The 23020-nt window shown below is 42.5% G+C and overlaps 6 protein-coding genes across 9 annotated transcripts; 3 read left to right on the top strand and 3 right to left on the bottom strand.

Annotated features, from left to right (window-relative positions):
- The first annotated feature begins 4712 nt into the window (after positions 1-4712).
- Positions 4713-7345, top strand: LOC122054766 (putative late blight resistance protein homolog R1A-3). The gene is made up of 3 exons (XM_042616202.1): positions 4713-4764; positions 6506-7060; positions 7200-7345. The coding sequence occupies exons 1-3, from the start codon at positions 4713-4715 to the stop codon at positions 7343-7345; spliced, it is 753 nt and encodes a 250-aa protein (XP_042472136.1).
- A 6-nt stretch (positions 7346-7351) lies between these two features.
- On the top strand, positions 7352-9175 carry LOC122054765 (putative disease resistance protein At3g14460). Its single transcript, XM_042616201.1, has one exon. The coding sequence runs from the start codon at positions 7352-7354 to the stop codon at positions 9173-9175; it is 1824 nt and encodes a 607-aa protein (XP_042472135.1).
- A 495-nt stretch (positions 9176-9670) lies between these two features.
- On the top strand, positions 9671-10912 carry LOC121968152. Its single transcript, XM_042518636.1, has 2 exons — positions 9671-10273; positions 10594-10912. The coding sequence occupies exons 1-2, from the start codon at positions 9718-9720 to the stop codon at positions 10635-10637; spliced, it is 600 nt and encodes a 199-aa protein (XP_042374570.1). The 5' UTR covers positions 9671-9717; the 3' UTR covers positions 10638-10912.
- Positions 10913-15340: 4428 nt separating this feature from the next.
- LOC122056223 lies at positions 15341-17495 on the bottom strand. Of its 2 annotated transcripts, XM_042618059.1 has the most exons (4): positions 17149-17495; positions 16336-17064; positions 15793-16267; positions 15341-15707 (listed from the first exon to the last, which is right to left on the bottom strand). In XM_042618059.1, the coding sequence occupies exons 2-4, from the start codon at positions 17012-17014 to the stop codon at positions 15536-15538; spliced, it is 1326 nt and encodes a 441-aa protein (XP_042473993.1). In that variant the 5' UTR covers positions 17015-17064; positions 17149-17495; the 3' UTR covers positions 15341-15535. The 2 variants fall into 2 exon arrangements, with proteins under 2 accessions (XP_042473993.1, XP_042473992.1); XM_042618058.1 differs by lacking the exon at positions 17149-17495 and having other exon boundaries at positions 16336-17142.
- A 758-nt stretch (positions 17496-18253) lies between these two features.
- On the bottom strand, positions 18254-19619 carry LOC122056226 (probable xyloglucan endotransglucosylase/hydrolase protein 8). Of its 2 annotated transcripts, none has more exons than XM_042618063.1 (4): positions 19362-19619; positions 19183-19288; positions 18909-19111; positions 18254-18838 (listed from the first exon to the last, which is right to left on the bottom strand). In XM_042618063.1, exons 1-4 carry the CDS (start codon positions 19544-19546, stop codon positions 18448-18450), a joined length of 885 nt encoding a protein of 294 aa, XP_042473997.1. In that variant the 5' UTR covers positions 19547-19619; the 3' UTR covers positions 18254-18447. The 2 variants fall into 2 exon arrangements, with proteins under 2 accessions (XP_042473997.1, XP_042473996.1); XM_042618062.1 differs by having other exon boundaries at positions 19183-19283; positions 19362-19618.
- A 1260-nt stretch (positions 19620-20879) lies between these two features.
- LOC122056224 (GDSL esterase/lipase At5g55050-like) lies at positions 20880-22692 on the bottom strand. Of its 2 annotated transcripts, XM_042618061.1 has the most exons (6): positions 22538-22692; positions 22167-22434; positions 21954-22084; positions 21632-21868; positions 21303-21552; positions 20880-21205 (listed from the first exon to the last, which is right to left on the bottom strand). In XM_042618061.1, exons 2-6 carry the CDS (start codon positions 22417-22419, stop codon positions 20985-20987), a joined length of 1092 nt encoding a protein of 363 aa, XP_042473995.1. In that variant the 5' UTR covers positions 22420-22434; positions 22538-22692; the 3' UTR covers positions 20880-20984. The 2 variants fall into 2 exon arrangements, with proteins under 2 accessions (XP_042473995.1, XP_042473994.1); XM_042618060.1 differs by lacking the exon at positions 22538-22692 and having other exon boundaries at positions 22167-22500.
- Positions 22693-23020: the final 328 nt, after the last annotated feature.

Raw genomic sequence — 23020 nt, 5'->3', positions numbered from 1 at the left:
AATAAGCCCGATAAGTTGGGAAATAATATTATGGTGTGTTGTTGATTATAGAAGGAAACTGTGTTCTAGTTATCTAGGTTGATGATGTCCCCTTGAGGAGCTCATAAGGATTGTCATGTAAACCCTGCAGGTAGACTTAGTCCTGCATGACAATAAAGTTGAGTGGTAATACTCTTGGAGCTAGATGTTAAGTAAGTGAGTGTCAGTAACTCATTTAATTAATGGGCATTCGATATCTTAAATATAGGGAGATTAGTGCATTCATGATAAGAAGGAGCCCATAATATAATTTGGGATTGGTGCGGTAGTTCAATAATAACTCTTTAGTGGTATGAGTTATTATTGATGAACTTGAGTTGGGTGTTCGGGGCGAACACGGGAAGCTCAAGCTCATCGGGAGACCAAAGTCAATTCCTTCTCTAGGTCTCTATTGTAGCCTCTTATGTAAAGCTTTATATCCACCCAAAGCCCATCTTCTTAGCCTAAGCTAGAGTCGACCAAGCCTTGCTTGATGTCCAAGCAAGGGGCCGACCAAGCCAAGCTTGGAACCTAAGCTAAGACCAACCAAGCCTTGCTTGGTGCCCAAGCAAGGGGCATACCACGCATAAATTAGAAAATGAAGTTTTATTTTTTGTTAAATCTTTCCTTTATAGAGATCTATAAAAAAAATTTAAAAGAATGGTTTTAATTATAAAACTTTCCTTTTTTAGATCGGTTACAAAAAGAGTTTTATCTTTTTAAAATCTTTCCTTTTATAGAGATAAAAGGAATTTAAAAGAGAGATTTTAATTATTGAAATCTTTCCTTTTATATACATCTACAAAAGAATTTAAAAGAGAGATTTTAATTTTATAAAATATTCCTTTTATAACTATTCACAAAAGGGATTTTAAAAGAGAAATTTTAATTTTTGTTTAAAATCTTTCCTTGTTTGATGAAAAAGGTGTGGCCGGCCATGATAGAGGATTAAAAGGAAGTTTTAATTTTGTTTTAAAACTTTCCTTTTTTGCATTCACCAAGGATTATAAAAGAAGAGTAGGTGGTGTCTTATGGTTTAACACATCTTCTATTTCCCCTTCCTTTCATTGGTGGTCAGCCCTTTATCTTCTTCTTTTCTTCTTCTTCTTTGTGGCCGGCGGCATCAAGCTTGGAGTTCCATTGGTGGCCGGATACTTGGAGATGAAGAAGAAGAGAAAGGAGGTTCTCTAGTTGTGATATCCCTTTGGTGGCCGAAAGCTTGGAAGGAAGAAGAAGGTTTGGGTAGATTTCATCTTGGTAGATCGTCGCCCACACAACGTCCGAGAGGAGGAGAGGAATACAATAGAAGATCAAGAGGTTATTAAATCTTCAAAGAAAGGTATAACTAATTATTAGTTTTCGCTTCATAATTAGTTCATATTCTTTGAATGGATCCTGAAATACCAACACAAGAGGCTATTGATTTTAGGCTATCAGTTTTGTGTTTCAATTTCATGTTTTGATCTTGTGTTTCTATTGAGGTCTCTTTAGTAAAACCGAGGGTTACTATAAGAAGTTTAAACATTGAATTTCTTTGAAAGGCTTTGTTTAGGAAGTGGTGGATGATCTCATACCCAAGAAGGCCTAATGTCTCGCCATGTTTAACCTGGAAGCCAATCTTTGAAATAAATATTTAATCATCTTCTGTAATATAGTTTAACTTCTGAAGAACGCATCGGTTGAACTTGGAGTAAAAATGTTAAGTTTCGCTTCCAATCCAAGTTTAACTTCTGAAGAGCAACTTGGATTAATAATGTTAAGCATCGTTTGTAATCCAAGTTTAACTTCAGTAGAGTGCATGGGTAGCTAGGAAAAGTTCTGTGCTTATACAAAATTTTTATACAGAGGAACAGAACGGAATCTAGGTGTAGCAACCAACAGCTTCTGAACATCAGAGTTCATGGTGGTCAGCATAAGGCATGATACATCTAATGCATCATCTTGATGTTTTTTGTAAGCATCCCTATCAGCTCTAATGGCAGTAGCAGGGGGTACTTCAGGAATAGGCTGCTTTAAGACGTACAATTTTCTTTCTTTCTTGAGAACTATTCTCATGTTTATATATCAGTGTAGGAAATTAGTTCCATTGAGCTTGTTCTTATTAAGGACCGATCGTAGAGATAGTGTCTTCTACATACTAGACAACATGATGATCTATAATAATAAAATGTAGAGAAGTATCATACTCAGATCATTTAATTATGACTTTAATTAAATGATTCTCCCACTGAATTCTAAATCTTGATAGTAGCAAGTCACTACTAGCTCTAAACCCAAAAGCAAAGGCATTCAAGTGGGACAAGATCTACATTATACCTCATCTTGAATTAGCTTTGGCTAATCGCCCAAGACTTGTATACATTAGGTAGGCAACATGTACCAATTGGACAAGATCCATATTATACCTTATCTTGAGTTAGCTTTGGCTAATTGCCCAAGATTTAGTACAACTTAGGTAGACAACGTTTACCAATTACATCCTATGTAACTCTTGTATCTTTAGGTGAACAAGATTATTTGTTCGTTTGCCCATCTTATGAAACCTATATTATAACTTATCTTGAGTTAGCTTTGGCTAATCGCCCAAGACTAGTATAATTTGAATTTCATCATATGGGATATGCCTCTAAGTTCTCAACTTAGTTAAGTCATACCCAAAGTCCAATAGTCGGACATCACAATTGTCCTATCACACTCTACTAAGATCAAACGAGTCACTTTGCTTTGACAAACCTGACTACAAATGATCGAGGTAGTAGTGAGTACCAAACTTTGGTAGGCATATGAAAAAGGATCTAATTACGATAGCTACACATGCATCACATACATTCATGGCATATCATGACATACATCAACATATATGCTAGTTTAAACGTGACATGGTTATGGCCTCATCATTACAATCTTCTCAAGCCAATGAGATGAGCGATAAGTCAACCTAGGTCAAAGCAGCTTCTCCAAGTGCTTCCTTGGTCGTCGTGTGTTGTTGTCCTTCTCCCTTTTCACCCATCGTCCAGTAGTCTAAATCTAAAGAAACTCGAGTTACATTCGAGTGTAATCTAAATTACAACAAGAATAAAAGGATGAAGGCACGACACGCAGACCGTATTATGAATTACAACATACACACACATCCAATCACATTGGGCTTAAAGGCCATAACCATGCACCATGTCACACAACATTCATAATATTTTATGACATAAAATTTATTATGATTTCAATAACAAATTATGAGCCGCAATGCCACGGCGTAAAATCTATTTTGCCAAAGTAAAATTTATTTTGCATACTCATTTTATGAGCTGCTGCTATACTCGAGACCTTACTACTCACATAACCTTTGGCCAAAATCTTGTTGTTTAGAACAGTTTAGTTTGGCCAAAAACTTGTTGTTGACAACATCTTTGGCCGAAAACTAGTTTGGCCGAAACTCTCTTTGGCCGAAACCTTATTTGGCCGAGACCCATAATCATGTAGATCATAGTAGACACCTTATACAAATTCTATATCACATATAAAATTCTAAAAACTTAGTATATGCCTTCGCAAGTAGCTCTAATACCACTGTAGGGATCTAGCGCGCTAAACACGCTTAAGAGCAACGGAAAATTAACTAGATCCTCTTCAGAAGATCCATGCGAAGGAAAAAAAAATAATCATATACTAAGTTTTACATGAGAGGTATACCTTTGTTGCATGCCCTTCGCAATCCCGACAACAACTTTTTCTTTGGATGTAAATCTCAGCGTAATCAAGCATCCGCGCCTCTACGATATCCACATGAACACATCCTTCATTCGTCACACGAACACATCTTTCATTCGTCACACGAACGAAGCCTTCGGAGAAGAACCATCTTCTTGTGCTAGCAAGAAAATGGTTTGGCCAAACTTAAAGATTTGGCCAAGGAGGAAGAGGGAAGATCAAGAGTCACTTTTTCTCATCTCATTTTCATCTAATTCTCATTGATACGGTGCATGATTGTGGGGTCAGTAAGATGATGTGGTTAGGAGTCAAGACCACTAGATGGTCAGAAGTCAAGCTTATGTGGAGGTCAGAAGTCTAGCCTACATGGCTGGGCAAAAGTCAAGCTTATGTGGCTGGTCAAAAGTCAAGCTTATGTGGCTGGTCAAAAGTCAAGCTTACGTGGAAGTCAGAAGCCAACCTTATGTGGCCAGGGTCAGAGTCTCGGCGGACAAGGCGAGTCGGACAATAACCGGCCTCGATAGTGATCAAGAATTGGGCCCACGGGCCAGGTACAGCTGGGAACTGAACCCACAGGCCGAGTACAGTTGAAAGCTGGACCTACAGACTAGGCATAGCTGAGAAGGGGGCCCACAGGCCAGATAGAGACAGAAGAAAAGGCCTTGGGTGAAACCTAGAAGGTCGGGACACAGACCTAGCATACAGGTCGGGACGTACAAGCCAAGGATAACAGTATACATAAGCAGGTCGGGACACAGACCTAGTGTACAGGTCAAGACGTACGAGCCAAGGATAACAGTAAACAAAAGCAAGTCGGGACACAGACCTAGCGTACAGGTTGGGACGTACAAGCCAAGGATAATAGTAAATAGAAGCAGGTCAGGACACAGACCTAGCATACAGGTCGGGACGTACGAGCCAAGGATAACAGTAAACAGAAGCAGATCGGGACACAGACCTAGCGTACAGGTCAGGACGTATCAGCCATGGATAACAGTAAACAGAAAGTCAAGCAGGACGTACCAGCCATGGATAACAGTAAATAGAAGGTCAGGACACAGATCTAGCGTACAGGTCGGGACGCACAAGCCATGGATAACAGTAAACAGAAGGTCAGGACATAGACCTAGCGTACAGGTCGGGACGTACAAGCCATGGATAACAGTAAACAGAAGCAGGTCGGGACACATTTCTAGCATACAGGTCGGGACGTACAAGCCATGGATAATAGTAAACAGAAAGTCAGGACAACAAAAAAAATTGTCACCGAATTTGTCCCCAAATTCGTTGTAATATTGGGGACAAACTTGGCAACAAAATATAATTTGTCACTGAATTCGTCCCCAAATTTGTTGCAAAAATAGAGACAAATTTGGCGAAAAATTTATGTGAATTCCTCCCCAAATTCGTTCCTAAGTTTGTAACAAAAATAATTTTCGTTGCAAATTTGTATACTTTTTTGCAACGAATTTGGGGACGAAAATTTTATTCGTCCCCAAATTCGTTCCCAAATTTGCAACAATCCATAATTCGTTCCAAAAGTTGGCATCAACCATTTTGGGACGAAAAAATTTTCGTCCCAAATTTTGTCCCTAAAATTTTTGCAACGAATGTTTTTTTAAAATTCGTCCCCAATTTTATCCCAAAATACCTTATTTTTTGTAGTGACATAAACCTAGCGTACAGGTCGGGACGTACCAACTATGGATAACAGTAGACAAATACAGGTCGGGAAACAGATCTGGCGTACAGGTCGGGACGCATGGGCCATGGATAACAGCGGATAGGTGCAGGTCGGGTAACAGACTGGTCGTGCAGGTCGGAATGTACATGCCTTGGATAACAGCAGACATAAGCAGTTCGAGATACGAACCGGTCGAGCAGGTCGGAACGCACAAACCATGGATAGCAGTGGGTCGAAGCATGTCGGGATGCAGACCTGGAATCCAGACGCTACAGGACAAACAAGCCAGAGAATCGTAACTGCTCATGTTAGAGAATAATCAGTGTGTCAGGAAATATGCTAACAGTCGGGGCTCATTCCCCCTTTGATTCCAGCGACAGCCTATAAGAAGGTGCCACATGTCATTCACCGCCAGACAAAGCCTGGCAGTCGACATTCCCTGACACTCGTCAGGTCCCAGAAACATCCGTTGCAGTATAAAAAGTGATGTTTTGTTCCTTATGCAGGTACGCTCACTCATCATTTCTCACCAGTTTTTACTTTTCGTCCTTTCTCTGTATTTTCTGGGGAAAAAGTATCTGACTTGAGCGTCGGAGGGCCTGACCCGGGGACTTTTTCCCTGATTTCTGGTCTCTAACGACTCGTGGGCTCGTCTGAGTGTGGCAGAGCAGCCGCATCATCGTCCTGGTCATCTTCCTTCGTCAGTCGCCCGTGCGAACCTTTCAAGGGGGTGCCATACAGGTCCGACGCTGCAGCGACTTTTCGTCAACTTCCAGTACACCAAGGTCTGCCTCCATCCGACTCAGCTTCCGGACGGGATCACTCATCTAATCAAAAAATAAATCCAGAAACCTATTTATATTCATCCAATGTATACCAAGGGTTTTTGTCTCTTTGATTCCTCTTAATGGATTAGATTATTATATTGGATTAATCATTAATCCAATAATCTAATAAGTCTAACTCATTAATCCAATGTGTCTAATTCGGATCGAACCAAATCTAATAAATGAGTTCATTTGAGTCTAATTCAATGAGTAATTCAAAAGACCTAATCATTTCATGATTGACTTTTAAGATTAATTACTAACATAGGCAAGTCCACGCTTGCTCGTAATGTCTACAACGACAGCAGGATCCATGACTTCTTTCCTAGGAAAACTTGGCTTTGTGTTTCCAAAAGATTTTTGGGCAACGAGTTGCTGAAAGAACTAATTAGAAGTTTTGGGGGAGATCATGGAGAGGCTAGAAGCAAGGCTGAATTGGAACTCAAACTTTCTCATCTCTTACCAAAGAAGTTCTTCATTGTGTTAGATGATCTGTGGAATGCAAACGTGTGGGAGGACCTACTGAGAGCTCCTTTTAAATGTTCTTCTGGTGGAATCTTGATCACGACAAGGGATGAAAGGGTGGCGAGACAAATGGGAGCCAGTATTCATTGCGTTGAGAAGATGGATAAGGTCACTAGTTGGATGTTGCTTTCTACACTGGTCTCTAGAGACGGAGAAGATGAGGAGGTGTGCAAACTAAAAGCAATTGGGGGAGAAATTGTCAATAAATGTGACGGTCTTCCTCTTGCCATTAAGACAGTTGCTGGTGTTTTGAGGTCCAAGGAAAGATGCGAGAAAGAATGGAACAAAGTTCTTGAAAGTGAAATATGGTCAACGAATCAGCTTCAAGAAGAACTGCCAAGAGCTCTATACTTAAGTTACGAGGATTTACCATCACACCTCAAACAATGCTTTCTCTTTTGCTCGTTGTATCCTGAAAACCGCTTAATGCATTATAGGACTCTTACTAGGTATTTGGGTTGCCGAAGGATTTGTGAAACCACAGGGATATAGACTGTTGGAAGATTTAGCCGAGGGCTACTATGAAGAATTGCTTGGAAGAAACCTTCTACAACTGCATCCCTTCTATTTGGATAACAGCTGATGCAGTATGCATGGACTTTTAAGGTCCTTAGCAGTTTACTTGGTAGAGGAGGAAAGTGTTTCTATTAGCAACGGGGAAAGACTAGAACGACCAAATTCTTTGACAAAAATTCGTCACCTGTCAGTATCAGACATGGGTGAGGAGGTTGCAGTTCCTGAAGAGGTAGTCACTCAGAATTGTTTGCGCACTTTACTTGTCTGGAACAGTTTGAAGACGAAGAGGATTCGGGCTGACCTATTTGAAAAGCTGGGCCAACTAAGGGTTCTATGTTTTTCTAACACTGAGATTGATAGAATTCCAGATTCCTTGGGAAATCTGATACAGTTGAGGTACTTGGATCTGGATCGGACAAATGTTCTGTCATTGCCAGAGTCAATTGGATGCCTCAGAAACTTGGAAATTTTAAATCTTCATTGCTGTAGATTTTTGCTCTACCTTCCTGACGCCATCACAAAGTTGCAGAATCTAAGATGTCTTCGTGTGGGAGGAACTCCTCTAAATCATTTACCCAAAGGAATTGGGAACTTGACAAAAATCAACCATCTTAATGGCTTTCTGATAGGCCATGAACGAGATACACAAGGCCAAGTCGAAGACTGTGCATTAGATGATCTGCAGTCACTTAACGACCTGAGGTTTTTGTATGTGGCGGCATTAAAGAGGGCTCGCAGAGGATCTTTGGCACTTGCTAACAAAACCCTTCTTAAATATTTGCAGCTAAGTTGGCTGCCTCCTTGTGTGAAGGCTGATCTCACACTATGTGGGAACCAGATAGCAGAGGATTTTGCAGAGAGTTTAAGTGAGCTTTTTCCTCCTTCAAGCTTAGAATGTTTTACAGAGGAAGAGAACCAGAGGAATGTGAGGCTCTTTAGTGAGCTGTCTCTGCCATCAAGCCTAGAGGGCCTTTCAATCTGCCATTTTCTTGGTCAGGAATTGCCAAAATGCATGGACAGATGCATGCCGATGTCTTTCCCCAATCTGCAAATTCTCGGCCTTCATTGTTTCTTATTGTGTACACAGCTTCCTGTACTAGGCCAGTTACCCCAGTTGAAGGTTCTTTCCATAGCAAGAGCTGACGCAATACTTACCGTTGGACCGGAACTTCTCTACGGTCAATCACCGTTGACGACACTAGTAGCATTCCCCAAACTTGAATATCTGGAATTCATGATAATGCCCAACTGGGAACAATGGTCGTTCGGTGAGACTGAGACTGCAAAAGCACAAGAGCTGCAACTATTGCCTTCTCTGAAACGACTGTGTGTCGTAGACTGCCCAAAGCTGAAAGCTCTTCCTGACGGTCTGCATCACGCAACCAACCTAGAAGAATTGAGGATCTATGGTGCACACGAGCTAGGGGAAGTGAAGAACCTCCCATCCTTAACGACTGAGCTTTTCCTCAGGGACAACAAGAAACTAGAAAAAGTGTCCAACCTTCCCATGTTGAAATCACTGATCGTTGGATCTTGCCCGCTGCTGAAACAAGTGGATAGTTTGAGTGCATTAGAAAAGCTTGAGCTACAACAAAATTCTTCCCGGAGACTACCGGAAAGCCTTGGTACGCAAGAAGATCCCCTCCCAGTTTGGCTACCCGAACTGCTTGAGCAGCACATGAAGGGTTATGCTGCATCAGGAGTGTTGCTTGTCTACTGCAGCTTTTCGCTGCTTTGTAGCTGCTGCAAGGACGGCCCATACTGGCATACCATTCAACAGTCGCCCGGAGTGACGATGAAATCTCTTGAAGGGCGTGCATACATGACGTATACTAAAAATCCATTCAAGTACGAGAGCAATGCATCATTCCATTGTTATCATTTTTCTTCTTTCTGATAGATTCGTCTAATTGTATAGTATCCTTGTAACAAATTCATTGTACTTTTTTTTTTCAACCAGACCCAAAGATTCTCCTGAGATTTGGAGGAAAAGAGTATATGAAAGTGCACACATCCTTTGTGTTCCTTTGATTTAGTACAACAGCCAGTAACCAATTTTCCTGTTGAATTGTAGAAAACACATCCATACGACTTCGCCTCAAAATAACCAAAAACAAAGCCTCCACTTTAGCATTAAGCTCAGTACAATTGAACAGTCCCTGACATGTAAAAAATGGTCCAACTTCCCTCTTTCTTTCGAATTGTAACATTAAGCTAGCATGATTGCTTCAATAGTAGAGTAATCAATTGTCTGTATAATTTAGTAGTTCAATTAATATTAGAAACTGCATAGAGCTATTTAATGCAATTAGCTATTAGCTATTAGCTATTAGCTATTTACCTAAGGAATATCTTTATTGTAAGATGGACAAACAAGTTAGTTGATGAAAAGCTACCTTCAAAGTTTTGGCCTTCCTCTTGGGATTCTTTTCTTGTCAAATGTCTCTTCAGCAAAGCTCCATGTCCAAACCCCTCCTTAAACCCACTCCAATGGCAAAGGCGTCGCCTTTCCTCGCCCTTCCGGCCTTTCTACCTCTGTTAAGCCTCCTCCCTCTTCTCTCCGCCCGCAACGCCTTCTCCGGCGTCGTCGCCGCTGATGCCGACCGGTTCTTCGGGGACCTGCTCCGCAGTTACGGCCTCCCCGCCGGCCTGCTCCCCAAGGTCATCGATTCCTTCACCCTGGACCCTACCTCCGGCCTCCTCGAGGTCCGGCTACGCCACCCCTGCTACGCCCGCTTCAACGGCGGCGGCCTCGCCTACTTCGACAGAGTCGTCAGCGGCAACCTCAGCTACGGCGCGCTCGGCAGCGTCGTCGGGTGGTCGCAGGAAGAGCTCTTCCTGTGGCTCCCGGTGAAAGCTATCCTCATAGACGATCCCGCGTCGGGCGTCATCCTATTCGACATCGGCCTGGCACACAAGCAGCTTTCCGCGTCGGTCTTCGAGGAGCCGCCGGACTGCCAACCGGACGCCGAGGCGATCAAAATGGCCGGAGAAGGTGAGGGAGCCCTGAAAGATCGGATCTTGATAGAATTTCCTTACTCTGATTAAATTTTTTTTTAAAAAAAAAGAACTTTTTTTTATCAGAATTTGTGGTTCCTCCTCTACAATTTCAGTTTCTAAGCAATTCGTGTTTGCATTACGTGCCTTGCTCGCATCGATTGTGTGCTAAATTTTTATCAAGCAAACACAAATTAGCAGCCCATTCCAGATTTGTTTCTGTCTTGCTGCTGTTTACCATGTACCATGCGACAACAATGTAACAGGTCTTTCAACACAAACCTCACCATCCCAACTGTTTCCTTCTTTGCCTTGCAGAGCTCCATGGCAGGAGAAGAGATGGATTCCAGCAGCGTCGGTAATAATTAGAACCCCTACAACTCCACAATCTTGTCAGCATACTTGTCCTTCCACTGCAATCTTTCATGTGCCGTTGTTGGAATAGCAGCATTTAATGTGGTCTCCTTCCCCTTCCTCTCCTCCTTTCCACCTATCCATCCCCACCATTATTAATTCGATGATTTTGAGAGAATGGAAGAAGAAATAAGAAGGGAAAATGATGGGCACCGGTGAATTTTTCACATCTTGACTTGGCCATTTTATGTATGATAGTGCACAAAGGAATTTAAAGTTATTAATAATCAGCATCGCTTTTGCCGTTTGGTTGATTGTATTTTACTTGCTTCGCCCGTCAGGACTCAAGGCCATTCAATGATGCCATTGCCGTCATGAATAAGTTATGAGATGAACATTTGCCTCTTATTCAACGCAACTAGAGTTATTATAATCCATTTGAATTTTATAACAAACATAATTAACCTGATAAACATTACTACACATTAATACTCAATTATTCTGTCTTGGACCTTGGAATAAGCCGTAGAGAAATGGCTGTTATGGCTCTCAAGAAAGCTGAAGTCAGTTGTAGACCAATGCAAGAGATCATTTGGAAGTATAAACTGAAGGTTCCACAATATGAAAGCTGAAGGATTTTACCCATGCAAGAGTGCCAAGAAAGGGTGCAGTCAAGTCATGATACCATGTTATGCAACACTATCAGCGATCTTGTATCTTCATTATGATGTTGGAGATGGTGTGGGGTATCAGTGGCACAATGAGGTCCCAAGATATAGTCAATACAAAGCACATTACAAATCTGCAAAGAGACTAGTCCTGCTTGCCTTCCATGTGCAGGATAAGAAAGAGGAGAGTGAATAAGCTGCTCAATATGCTACACCTGTTTGACAGTGTTTTCTTTGAAACATAAATCATGTTGTCCCAGTTCTTTACCATTTGCAAGATAATAATAACATGAAACTAGCTGAATCATACGTAAAATTTGTTCTGACTCCTACCTGCGATGACACTAGTAAATGCCATTTGAACTCTCTTCTTTGTGTTGCCTCGGTTCTACCTTGAGATCAAATTACTGGCTGCTGCCATGAACCTTTTCTAGCAAAACAAGAACTCTACATTTAAAGAAGCAATCCTTACATGCAAAAGGAACCAAGCGTTTGCATTTATTAGTTTTAACTGAACTGAAGCAATTTTCCCATAAAACATGTTCCCAGCTATGTAGGGAGGGGAGGAGAGAAAGTGGAGGTGCTCGATCAACTCTACTGATTAATCAGTGGATGATGAATGAATAAAATAAATCTAGTAGTATAGGAAGGGAAAAATGGAAAGAAATCTCTTCTTCTATATTTTTGTTTATCTTTATTGAGAAAAGTGAATATATACAGTATAATTTTTATAATTGAAAAAATATATATAAGTGATATATGGAATAATTTTGTGAGTTAAAAAAATGATACATGCATCATTTTATTAGTAAATAGCATAATTTTATAAATAAAAAGTACACTGTCAATTTTTTTTTATCCATTACTTTCTATTCAGATGATCAATTTTACCTCCAAATTATCTCTTGATAAAGATAAAAACTTTTTCATTATAAAAATTATTTTTAATTTTACTTTCAGCTCTCTCAAATAAAATGAGTATAAAAGAAGCATAATAATTTAGTTCTCTATTTTTTTTATTTTTATTTCTGAAGTAATTTTTAAAGTCTCAACGTAATGACTTTGTCAATTTTCAAGTTCTTCGTGTTTGCACTTGATAAGAAGAATAGAAAAGAATGACACTGATAAGAAGAATGGAAAAGAATGGAATGTGAAGGAATTCATGAGCCACGCAAAGGGGAAAAAAAAGATAAATTCAGTTAACACAAAGGAGAAGACAGAGAAGAGGGAGATAGTGTATGTATATACCGAGTCAGTAATTAAACACTTTAAAAAACAATCATAGAATCATTTAACTTTAGTTTTTACGCAATTTAAATCTCTCCGCGTATCCATAAAGATGTGTATGGATGTAATTGGTCGATCAGGCAAGAGGATTTGGGTTTGCTGTTGAAAGATCATTAAGAGGCTACATTGATGGCGCCTAACCCGGAGCGGATTGTGTAATCACATTAATTGAGTGAAGGGACCGAGACATTAGACGTCGCCTCGCATATCCATTAAATTCATTTATTAAGAAAAAACAAAAATAATTTTTAGAGTCTCAGAATTGCGTTGAACATTATTTTCTTTAAAAGAAATCTTATTTTTCCTGAGATGACTGAAGAATAATCTCCTGCGTAAACATAGGTAGGATATTAAAATATCTACACACATTTATTCGAACTTATGTATGCATCAACAATATATTTTATTTATATTATACTTACATTTTATTTATCATATTCAAGACAATATAGGTCAAATCCTCTAATGAATATTTTAGTTTTACCATATTATACGCTTTTAATTAGATATCCAATTCTTGCAATTGATTAATTTTAAAGATACTATAAACGGGTCATATAGAAACTTGTCTCTGTTTATTAGAGTAAATCTATGAATCACATATAAGTTTTGGTGAAAGGTCCAGCATCACGAATGATTCGAGAATTGAGAACGTATAGTGTATCCTATATAGGAATTTAACCCTTATTGTATAGAAATATGTTTCACTTTTTACCCTCGCACCAAGCCCCGAAGACACCATATCACTCTCACTTAATCGTTTGGAGTAAAAAAGTGATATCACTCATACCAAGCGGTTCGATTTCGTTGACCCTAGGTAAAAATATAGATAGAAAATCATTAGAGATATTTTACCCTAGTTAGTAGCCTTATGTATGGAAAAGATTAGGTACCCAATGAACTCTCACTTGATCTTACAGTGAATTTGGGTGGACTCGTAGGTTCAGAAAAAAAAATATCTCCAAAGAATTTTTTTTTTCTTGAATAAACGAAAGAATTAATAAACTAGAGATTTGGAGATATTCTTCATCAAGGACAAAATTAATAAACTATAATCAAACAAATATTTCAAATAATCAGTCCTTCCATAATTTTTTTATGGAAAACAAGCCTCTAAGATTATGGTGTCGCAGTAGAACATCTAGGTTATCACTCAGATACTTACAGTTCGATCCACAGCTATCATATATTTGTAGAATTTTTTTCTCTAAATGGGTAGCACAACCAAAGGATGTCGGCCACGATTTACCCTGGAGGTCGGTAGAAAAATTTCATGGGACTAGACCAGTCACCCTAGGGCTAATTAATGAAACTAACTAAGTTTATCATTTTTGTCCCCAGGGTTATGGTGTCACGGTAGGATATCTAGATTGTTACTTTGACACCTGCAGTTCGATCCCCAACTATAGCATATTTGTAGGAATTTTTTCCTTCAAATGGAGCATATAACCAAAGGATACTAAGCTTCTGGGCTGTCCGCCGGATGCACTTTTTGATTTACCTTGGTGTCTATTGTAAAAATTTCATAAGGCCAAGCCGGACCGATCACCTTATGACTAGTTAATGAGATTAAATGGATTTTTTTTTTTTTTTATGGAAAGCAATCTCCAAAAATAATAAATACACAAATTTGAAGTCCTAAATCCATCTAATCCGTAATCCAAAGTTAGACATTTTAATTTTTAATATATATTTTAATTTTTTTTATTTTGTTGGGCTCATAAGTTAACCTGCTTAATCCACCATGGATTAGGTTGAAGATTTTCTAATCAAGATGATGAACCGGGTAGTCAACTCGTCATAGACTGCCCGCCTCGCAGCGGTCGATCTGTCCGAGAGCTCTATTATTGTGTATAATCATATGATATTTATAAAATTTAAAGAAATTTTTATAAGATAATGGTTATATTATATTATATTATATTATATAGAGTTACATATTGAATTATAAAATGAATACACAAGCCAACGATACGTGAGTCACACTTACATATATATAAAATAGATAAGACAATAAATAAAAATATTAAATAAAACTAAAAAAATACATTTAAAATGATACACACTTATTTAACCTCCGCTAAATATCTCAATTAGATTATCATAATATGTTAATATAGAGAGAAAAAACTTAATTAGAAAAGATAAAATAGAATAAAATTCATTTAAATATTACAAAAAATCCAATCACTTTATCAAATTGAAGAGTTGCATTACAATAAGATTCCATAGTGAAGTAACCAATCAAGCTCAGTTAGTTGCTAATGGAGGAACAACAGAGGGCAGAGGGTGGGGAACATTTGAACAGGGGTTTTAGGGAGAGAATGGAGTAAGTGGATAACTTCAAAAGCGTAGGACAAGAAAATCACGGTGGCAAACTTAATGTTGTTTCCAGTTCTTGAATACCGAAAGGCTGTCAGCTGGTGGTCCAAAGGCAGATTAACCTTTGTTTTCCTTAATGCATTACAAAAGTCGTCCCACCTTCTTAAATGTAAAATTCTATTGTATTATTCTTTTTAATAATGGTATTAAGTTTCTTCGAATATAACTCATTTATCGTTAGGATCTTCGTGGCTGACTTAGCATTAGTTGAAGAATTTACAGAAAGTTGCAGAGATTGTTAATTCTTCGAAATTGTCGATGAGTGCAATGCGGTAGTCTTCTACCGCAGTGAGTTCATGCGGTAGTTAATCAATCGAACAGAAGCGACAGTGATCTGATGCTGATGAAAAAGACGGATCAATGAGGTGAATGGACGAGCATGGCATTGGCATTGCCATCTTGATTTCTCTGGCAAAAAGGGACACCAGACACGACAAATAAATGCAAATTTATCTGAATGCAAACGCACACAAATTACCAACAATTCTGTGAATTTCTTCCACTCGATTCGTTCTTCGGGATTGGACTGAAAAAGGAGAAGATCCAGGAAAATTTCAGCAACAATCGCATCATGTTTTGCAGATCACCACGAAGCAGGGAAGTAAAGCCCTTGGATTGAGCAGGTAGAGCTCCTCGATGTTGGCGTAGAGGCCTACCTTTCCGGCGACTGAGTCGAACCCGGTCTGCCTCGCGAGCTCTTGGTAGTTGTCCAATGGCCGGTGCACTCGCCCGGCGACCACTCTGCGCGTGGAGCTAATGGGATTAGACAAAATCCAGTGAAATTTGAAGTGACGTGACGCGGTTAACGACATGAGCCAGTCCCTACCTGCACACCAGCAGCGCCTTCTTTCCGCCGCCGTCCTCCTCGCCGGCGTCGCCGATCGCCTCGAACGCCCGGCCGCTGGTGGAAGTTGTGAACACGCCCACCCCGCCGCCCCTGACCACGTCCTCCTTCTTGCTCGTGGAGAAGCCGTTGCGGACGATGCGGCACACGTTGCACTTGTCGGAGGAGCAGAGGGTGGAGGAGCCGCCAGCGCCAAGGCCGCAGGCAATGGTGGTGCCGTGGAAGCGCAGCAATTCGTTGCCGTCGGCCAGGCACCGAGGGTGCTTCTTCGCCAGCTTGCTCGCCTTCGCCTTCACCGCTTCGCGGTAGTCCTCGAAGCGGGCGAGCGTCTTCTGCGTGTTGTGGACCTTGAGGACGCGCTCGATGCGGATGCTACTGTTCTCCGCCTTCACCCAGCTCGCCCGGCAGATGATCTCGACGATCTTCCGCGACGAGTCGCCTTCCGCCAGCTCAGTAACTGCGCATTCGTCAATTCTATGACAAGATTGAACCACTGAAATCCATGAAACGAAAGCAAATGCCTACCTGCGTGGTTGGAGAGGTGGTGCGACTCCAAGGCTTCCAACTTGCCAAACGGCTCGCCGCACTTGTGGCACGTCAGCCCACTGGAGGGCCTCTTTGCTTGCAATTGTGGCTCTGGTTCGTGGGAACCCCTCTGCGTCGGAGCAGCAGCGGCGTGGTGAGTTCCTCCTCCGTCGGCGGGCAATAAAGAGCTGGAAACAGAGGAAGCCGTAAAGCACTTCCTCGGGGGAGTGGTGTTGGGTGCTCCCCTGTAGGAAGGACAGCTCTGGAGGGAGTAGTGGTGGCCTCCAGGGCCGGGAGTGCCGGGCCGGAGGGTGCCGACGTACGAAGGGTGGTGGTCGCCGTCGGGGCAGGCGCCGAAGCCGGTGATCCTGAGCTCGCACCTGGAGTTGCTGAGGATGACCTCGTGCGTGATGGGATTGAGGAACTCGCTGCTGCCGATCGACCGGGGGCTGCAGCTGGGCGGCTTCTCAAGGTGCCTCTTGCTGCCATGGATGACGTCCTTGAGGTTGGCAATGGATCTGGAGCAGCCGGACCTCGGCGGCTTCCTGGTGAGGATGCTACCCAGGTGATGCTGACTCCTCCTGGCCTTGGGGTCGTACACGTCGGAGGGCTCAGACTTGCAGTGGAGCGACTTCTTGAGCGCAAACCAGACGGTACCAGGCATCCTCTCCTTCTCCATCTTCTCCTCTCCTCTGCCTGCTTTCCTCTGCTGCTTCAATGTTCCTCCTCCTGCCATGGCACATCACACGCAACCAAGATTCGGTTTGATTTCCTGCCTTAAGTAACAAGAAGTATAGCGAGAGACAGTAATACCAGCTCATGGACGGTTTCCTTTGAGAGTACAGAGGCAGTCTCCTCTCTGCCTTGGGAACCCCGAAGCCATTAAGGAAGCAATCAAAATCTCTGAGACTTCACAACAACCATGTTCAGTCGCTTAGCTCAGAGGAGGAGGAGAACGCAAAGCCCTTGGAAACTCGAGAGCGAGGACGACATCAGCTGTTTGATTTCGCAAGTCGAGGAAGGGAGGAGAAAGAAATACCAGTGGGAGAGTTTAATGCATGCAGCTTTGGCTCCATCGGACCATCCAACTGGATGGGCTTGTTAGCTTCCACACAGTCACAACCTACAGGCACAAAGAAGAGACAAAAAAAAAAGCTTAGCTCTTCTTTCACTGTGTTTGAGTGGCCGGAGATAAATGAACCGATGAGATTTGGGGCCTTTTCTGCAGAGTTATTGAAGTGAGAGATTGTGGTAAGAAAATTGGCATTGAATTTTGACATGCCATTGTTTTTATGACCCTTTCTGCCTTTCGTAGAAGAATTTGTGAAGTGGACCACAAATGCTCATCTTGCACCAGAATGTGAGACTTGTCAGCGTTTGCCTCCCCCGCCCCATTGAATACAAAGTTGAAATGTTACAAATTCACTGTGCAAATTGGTTATAATTTATCCATTGCACAAATTTATTGGATAGGGTCTAGACTAAGCTGGTTAGGCATTCTCAAACAGGTCTATGCCATTTCACAAAGAGTAGGTTATTTTATCATTACTGAAGCTAAGTTGGAGACCTCGACAAAGATTTAACCATGCTCTCCCTCAAGTGAGCTCAATAAATTTGAAGGGTTGAGACTTCCAAAGTGGTGTTGAAATTTGAAGGGTTGAGACTTCCAAAGTGGTGTTGAAATTTTGGAAACTAGAGCACCACTGTGTTAGAGCATGGAGGTAGATTCCCTCGAATTTGCAGAGGGGCAATAGGAAACATTGCATTGGAATTAATTGAGTGTTTAAGTGAAAACAGTGCCTTCGTTGTTCACTCTGTTCTTGTCCTATTACTTTCTCTCTCTGTTTTTTTTTTATCATTGACCGAGTTATATTATGAAAATAAACTATTTGTTTTAGTTTTGATTGAGATTTCTGCCTTTTGATATAATTAGTGTCCATTTGTTGTTGCTATTTATTTCTTCCCAGATTCAAAATAAATCCAACACAATGTCTATCACAGAATTCGATATTCCCCACAGCAACATACAATTTTACGATGTATCGCGCCGCCAAAATCGTACACTTCAAAGTTCAATACTTGTTCTTGTTGTCGTCCTTCTCCTTCCTTCCTCTATAAGTTGCATTCCTCCGGCAATTCCGGGTACCTCTCCGTATCCTTGCAGTAGTCGTACACGACGAGGTTCCTTCCCACCCACGAGAAGTCCTCCTGCTGAGCGTCGGCGAGCACCCACGCCTCCGACTGGTCCCACCAGTGCTCCCCTGTGGAGGCGACGCAAGCCGGGAACGGCTCCTCCCACCGGCACCCGTCCACGTTGTAGTCCTTGTACGACGACACGAACGGCGCCTTCTTCCAGTTCGTCTTCTCCAGCCCGCCCCTCGTGGCCCAGTCGTCGCCGTCCCAGATGCTCGAGAACATGTACATCGGCTTCTCGGTCGGGAAGAAGTCGTTCTTCCTCCCGTTGTTCTTGTACACCCTTATCGGCACCCTGTCCGCGTAGAACCTGCAATAACAATCCATTTTAACATCGAACAGATTCACCATGCAACTGGATGAAAACCAAAGAATCTTACACGATCCGATGTCTGTTCCAGAGAATGGAATAAGTGTGGAAATCTGCCGTGGGATCGAACCACAGACTGTGCCTCATCTCCCTTCCTCCGATCCCACTTTGGTACACATTGGTCTGGATCGTGTAAGGCTGCCCCGTCCTGTTCCCCAAGAACTCGAAGTCCAACTCGTCTCTCTTCGGCCCTGCTCCAAGGTCGGAGCACATCTGCAGTCGATCATTTACCTTTAAGTCAAGTCCCCTGTCAAATTTATCACTCAATTAATCCGTCCACTCACATAGTACGCCGTGACCACGCCGGCTGAGTCACCGCCGACGAGCTTCATCTTCATGCTGAACCACCCAAACAGGTATCTATCTCGCGTCTGAAAACCACCACCTTCGCTGGCAGGTATACGCCATTAGCGCACTTAATCGAGCTCGAGGAACAGAGGAAGAATGCAATTTTGTTTTATACCTGCTTTCTTGTCCAAGTAGAGGTACCAGATCTGCCCATCGGGAGAAGTCCTGAAATGATCCTGCGCAGGCATTATCTTGAAGCTGTCCTTGAATGAGAAACCGGTGGAGGATTTCCCCGGATCGGCTGACGAAAGAACTGCGGAACAAGAAAGGAAGAGAAGAACCAGGGAAACAAGCTTCCATGATCCCATCCTTGCTGAGATTGAGAAGGACAGTGAAGTGCAGTAGTAGGTTGCCCTTGAAGCTTATATATATATATATATATATATATATATATATATATATATATATATTGCTTCAGATCTATGGCAACCAATTCCCATTCCGACCACGTCCAACAATAACATTGACAACTCTGCTAGAAATAACTACAAGGTAGAACATGTTGTTGCGTCTTGGCGTGGTGGTGACGGGCTGACACAGGTTGTGGGAAATCCAGGCTGCCTCAGGCTGGATTATTCTGAGGATTGGGTCAATTGAGACAGATGCAAGTGGGAACTGCGAGTTCCATGTGAGATGTTGAGGACAAGGGAGGTGGGACAATGATTGGTCGATAAATAATGAGGGCTTTTGCGTTGGGTCTCGTCTCACAGGCACAGCATGCAGCACCGCCATGGACAGGAACCTGTGAGCCTGGGAAAGTACTCGGGAAAGGAAGTGATTTGGAGCGACTAAAGCAGCGGCTGTAAGTTTTGGAATCCACTGAGATGGTCCTTGCGGCGTGAATTTTTGCTTATTTTGGTTATAAAAAATTAGTTTTTTTTAGTAATTTGATTTTTTTCCCGAGGCTTTTATAAATAAAAATAATAAAAAAATAAAGATTTTTCATGAAAGAGTTAGTTTATCATTCCTATTTGCGCCACTTTCTTCTGTTTTCCTATTATTTTTTTTCTCCACATTTAGATTCACTACAAAGATCAAGATTGGAAGACAATAGTTAAAATGTAACTCTCTTGCAGTTTGCATTGCCACAGCGAAAGAATTGAAGAAGCCATGGCCCATGGCCACGCGGCAATTACCAGTGAGTTTGACACCGTTGCATTGGCTTCTTCTCATCAAGACACTGGCCACCAGCTACCAAAGCCTTCAAATAAATTGACCTCTAAATGATTTCACCATTTCCCAGTAAATTTATCAACTGGTTGAATTTCCCGTTGCAGAAGCGGCCGGTAGCCTTGCAGCCCCGAAATCAATGCCGGCGAAAGTTGGCCTCCAGCAGTGAGAACGGTCAAAGGCAGGTGCCTGCTGTCCACATCCGTCAGCGAGTCGGGGAACACGTACGTCGCCGCCGGAGCAGCACGGCTGCCGCCTCCGGCTCGTCAGCACGGAAGCAGCTTTTCGCAGAAATTACAGCAGCCGCTGGCGCTGACGGGAGGCCATGACGGAAGGAGAGAGCTGGTAGATTAAAATGGAGAAAACAAATACAGGAAGAAAAGAATGGTAGATTATATTTGAAAAAAAAATATATTTAGCTTAAATTGATCCAAGAAAATTTTTCCATATATAAAATTACAGCTTTCCAAGTAACCATTGATATATATTCATTCTCTTTCGCTATGGGTGCAAGAACAGGCTCCATTAAACACTTGAGCTTATCTTTAATTAAGCGATTCTTGGCTCATCACAAGGCAGCAAGCTGTTTGATGCTAATAGGATGCGCATACCCCTCCGATCCATCAAAAGCAGCGCTCGTCAGCGTCCCAGCTGCGGCTTCTGTTGGGTGGTAGAAATCCCAAAAGACGTGATCACGCCGATTGGAGCAGTAGCTGGAGATCGGAGTGCAGGCGAAGTTGGCATTCAGGTTACCCAACCCACAGCAAGCAGCCTTAATCTCCACGAATCCTTCATCAAAGCAACGACAAATTCACAAAGCTCAGTTTCAGTTCGGTTCCATGGCAATCCATGCGACGATTATGAATTGATTCGAGTGAGGCTGTACCGTAGGAAGATGGGTCGTTGATGATGTCCGTGAGCGCTGCGTAGGTGTCGAAGAAGGAGTAGCTCAACCCAGTTAACTCTGCTTCCAGTTGCTCGAGCATTGAACTGACGCCCTTGTTGAACTGGGACGCCAGGAAGTTGGCTTCCACTCTGCAGTCGCCGGTCTTGTTCTGATGCCTCTGGGCCGGGCTGCAGCCGATGGCTCCGGTGCCGATCACTGCGAGCTTCCGTGCGCCGAGGTTGTATATTGTCTGAAAGAAAGGATGTTTTTTAAAACATGCTTAGTGAAATTACTAAGAGATTCTGAATGCCTCGCGAAAGATTAATTACCTTGAGTTGACCTTGAAGTGATGCGACCATGGAATCCACCAACTGCTGGCCGGGGGTCTTGAGCTTGTTGGCCGAGTCTGATCCCACGTAATTGAGGATGTCGTTGCTTCCGATGACGACGACGAAGATGGAATCGGAGAGATGAGTTTGGGCGGCACTGGTTCCTAACTGCTTAGCCAAAGCTCCGTAGACTGTAGTATAGTAGTCTATTTGCTTGTTCATCGTGAGGCATTTACCCTGGATCAATCAGAATATGGACAATCTGTTATCTTTCTGGTACAAGAGCGATAAGTTTACTGATTTTCCAATTCGTGTCGCTCACTCTGTTGGTTGAGTCGAGCGTTCCGGCGCCGCCTGAGGCGAAGTTGAGGCCGCCGAGGAAGGCATCGGTGTTGTTCGACTTGGACGGTAAAGAAAGGTAAGCAGGGGGAGAGGCTAGTCCGAGCTTCTCAGCTGCCACATGAGCTTATAGCAATTTAATGAACAGAGCACGTGTAGAATGGATTGATCGTGAGTTGCAAGAGTAGGTACGTACCGAGGGAATCCGCGGAGTTCTTGCCGTTGCAGAAGCGGCCGGTGGCCTTGTGGCCGGGGTAGTCGATGCCGTTGTGGGGGAAGTTGGCCTTGAGCAGCGAGAAGCTGAGGTAGTTGTTGTTCCCCACGTCCACAAGCGAGTCGCCGAACACGTATATCGCCGGTGGCGGGGCTGCTCGGCAGCCGATGCCGCACCAGCACAGAACGAGAAGTGTGGCGAAGCCCGCCGCTGCCGCCGGAGAGAGGTACGCCATGGCCGATTAATTGAACTAGGAAATGCAGGGAGATGGAATGATTACTGATGTCTGCGGGGTAGGAGAAGGGAGGAGGGAATTTATAGGAGGCCACCGGAGAGAGTGGAAGAGCGCGTACGCAGATGAGAGATGTTTGAACGCGGCGAGGAGTGGGGATGGGCCCTTTCGTCGTCGTCTTCGCCGTCTCCGTGGTGTCTCTTCGATCTCTGCTTCTTGCTTTCACATTGGCGTGGAGCAGGGGATAGAACAGAGGAAAGAAGGTGTGCAGAGTCGCTTTCTGCACTGGATTAGCACCGAAAGGGCGTTCTGGGATTTGATTGGGGGATCATTGGATACGTTAGCTAAAACTCTGGCAAATTTTATTATACAAAAATAGGATAAAACTAACTAAATATGATAATGGACATAAAATTTAAAATTAATATTATATAATTTAAATTAAATTTGCTCCAAATTTGTTTCCCCACCGCCTATGGAAGACGTGTAGACGTGTAGTTTCCATGGACAAAAATTAAAAATACTTTTATTTTACTACATATTTTTTAAAAAAATTTAAGTTGATAAAAAAATATTACAGTTGCAATAGTAATATAGTAATTAT

The sequence above is a fragment of the Zingiber officinale genome, chromosome 3B, assembly GCF_018446385.1.
Source record: "Zingiber officinale cultivar Zhangliang chromosome 3B, Zo_v1.1, whole genome shotgun sequence".
Lineage (NCBI taxonomy): Eukaryota > Viridiplantae > Streptophyta > Magnoliopsida > Zingiberales > Zingiberaceae > Zingiber > Zingiber officinale.
The sequence above is the reverse complement of the archived record's forward strand: the minus strand, read 5'-3'. Positions and strand labels throughout refer to the sequence as shown.

Coding starts and splice junctions, on each gene's coding strand:
- LOC122054766 (XM_042616202.1), top strand. CDS start 4,713: ATGGATAACAGTAAACAGAAAGTCAAGCAGGACGTACCAGCCATGGAT. Junction 4,765..6,505: donor CGTACCAGCCATGGATAACA/GTAAATAGAAGG, acceptor TTACTAACATAG/GCAAGTCCACGCTTGCTCGT. Junction 7,061..7,199: donor ATGGAACAAAGTTCTTGAAA/GTGAAATATGGT, acceptor AATGCATTATAG/GACTCTTACTAGGTATTTGG.
- LOC122054765 (XM_042616201.1), top strand. CDS start 7,352: ATGCATGGACTTTTAAGGTCCTTAGCAGTTTACTTGGTAGAGGAGGAA.
- LOC121968152 (XM_042518636.1), top strand. CDS start 9,718: ATGTCTCTTCAGCAAAGCTCCATGTCCAAACCCCTCCTTAAACCCACT. Junction 10,274..10,593: donor GATCAAAATGGCCGGAGAAG/GTGAGGGAGCCC, acceptor TTTGCCTTGCAG/AGCTCCATGGCAGGAGAAGA.
- LOC122056223 (XM_042618058.1), bottom strand. CDS start 17,071: ATGGCAGGAGGAGGAACATTGAAGCAGCAGAGGAAAGCAGGCAGAGGA. Junction 16,268..16,335: donor CCACCTCTCCAACCACGCAG/GTAGGCATTTGC, acceptor ACGAATGCGCAG/TTACTGAGCTGGCGGAAGGC. Junction 15,708..15,792: donor AAGGCGCTGCTGGTGTGCAG/GTAGGGACTGGC, acceptor CTCCACGCGCAG/AGTGGTCGCCGGGCGAGTGC.
- LOC122056226 (XM_042618062.1), bottom strand. CDS start 19,554: ATGGGATCATGGAAGCTTGTTTCCCTGGTTCTTCTCTTCCTTTCTTGT. Junction 19,284..19,361: donor CTACTTGGACAAGAAAGCAG/GTATAAAACAAA, acceptor CTGCCAGCGAAG/GTGGTGGTTTTCAGACGCGA. Junction 19,112..19,182: donor GCGTGGTCACGGCGTACTAT/GTGAGTGGACGG, acceptor GATCGACTGCAG/ATGTGCTCCGACCTTGGAGC.
- LOC122056224 (XM_042618061.1), bottom strand. CDS start 22,419: ATGGCGTACCTCTCTCCGGCGGCAGCGGCGGGCTTCGCCACACTTCTC. Junction 22,085..22,166: donor GAACTCCGCGGATTCCCTCG/GTACGTACCTAC, acceptor CTCATGTGGCAG/CTGAGAAGCTCGGACTAGCC. Junction 21,869..21,953: donor CGCTCGACTCAACCAACAGA/GTGAGCGACACG, acceptor TGATTGATCCAG/GGTAAATGCCTCACGATGAA.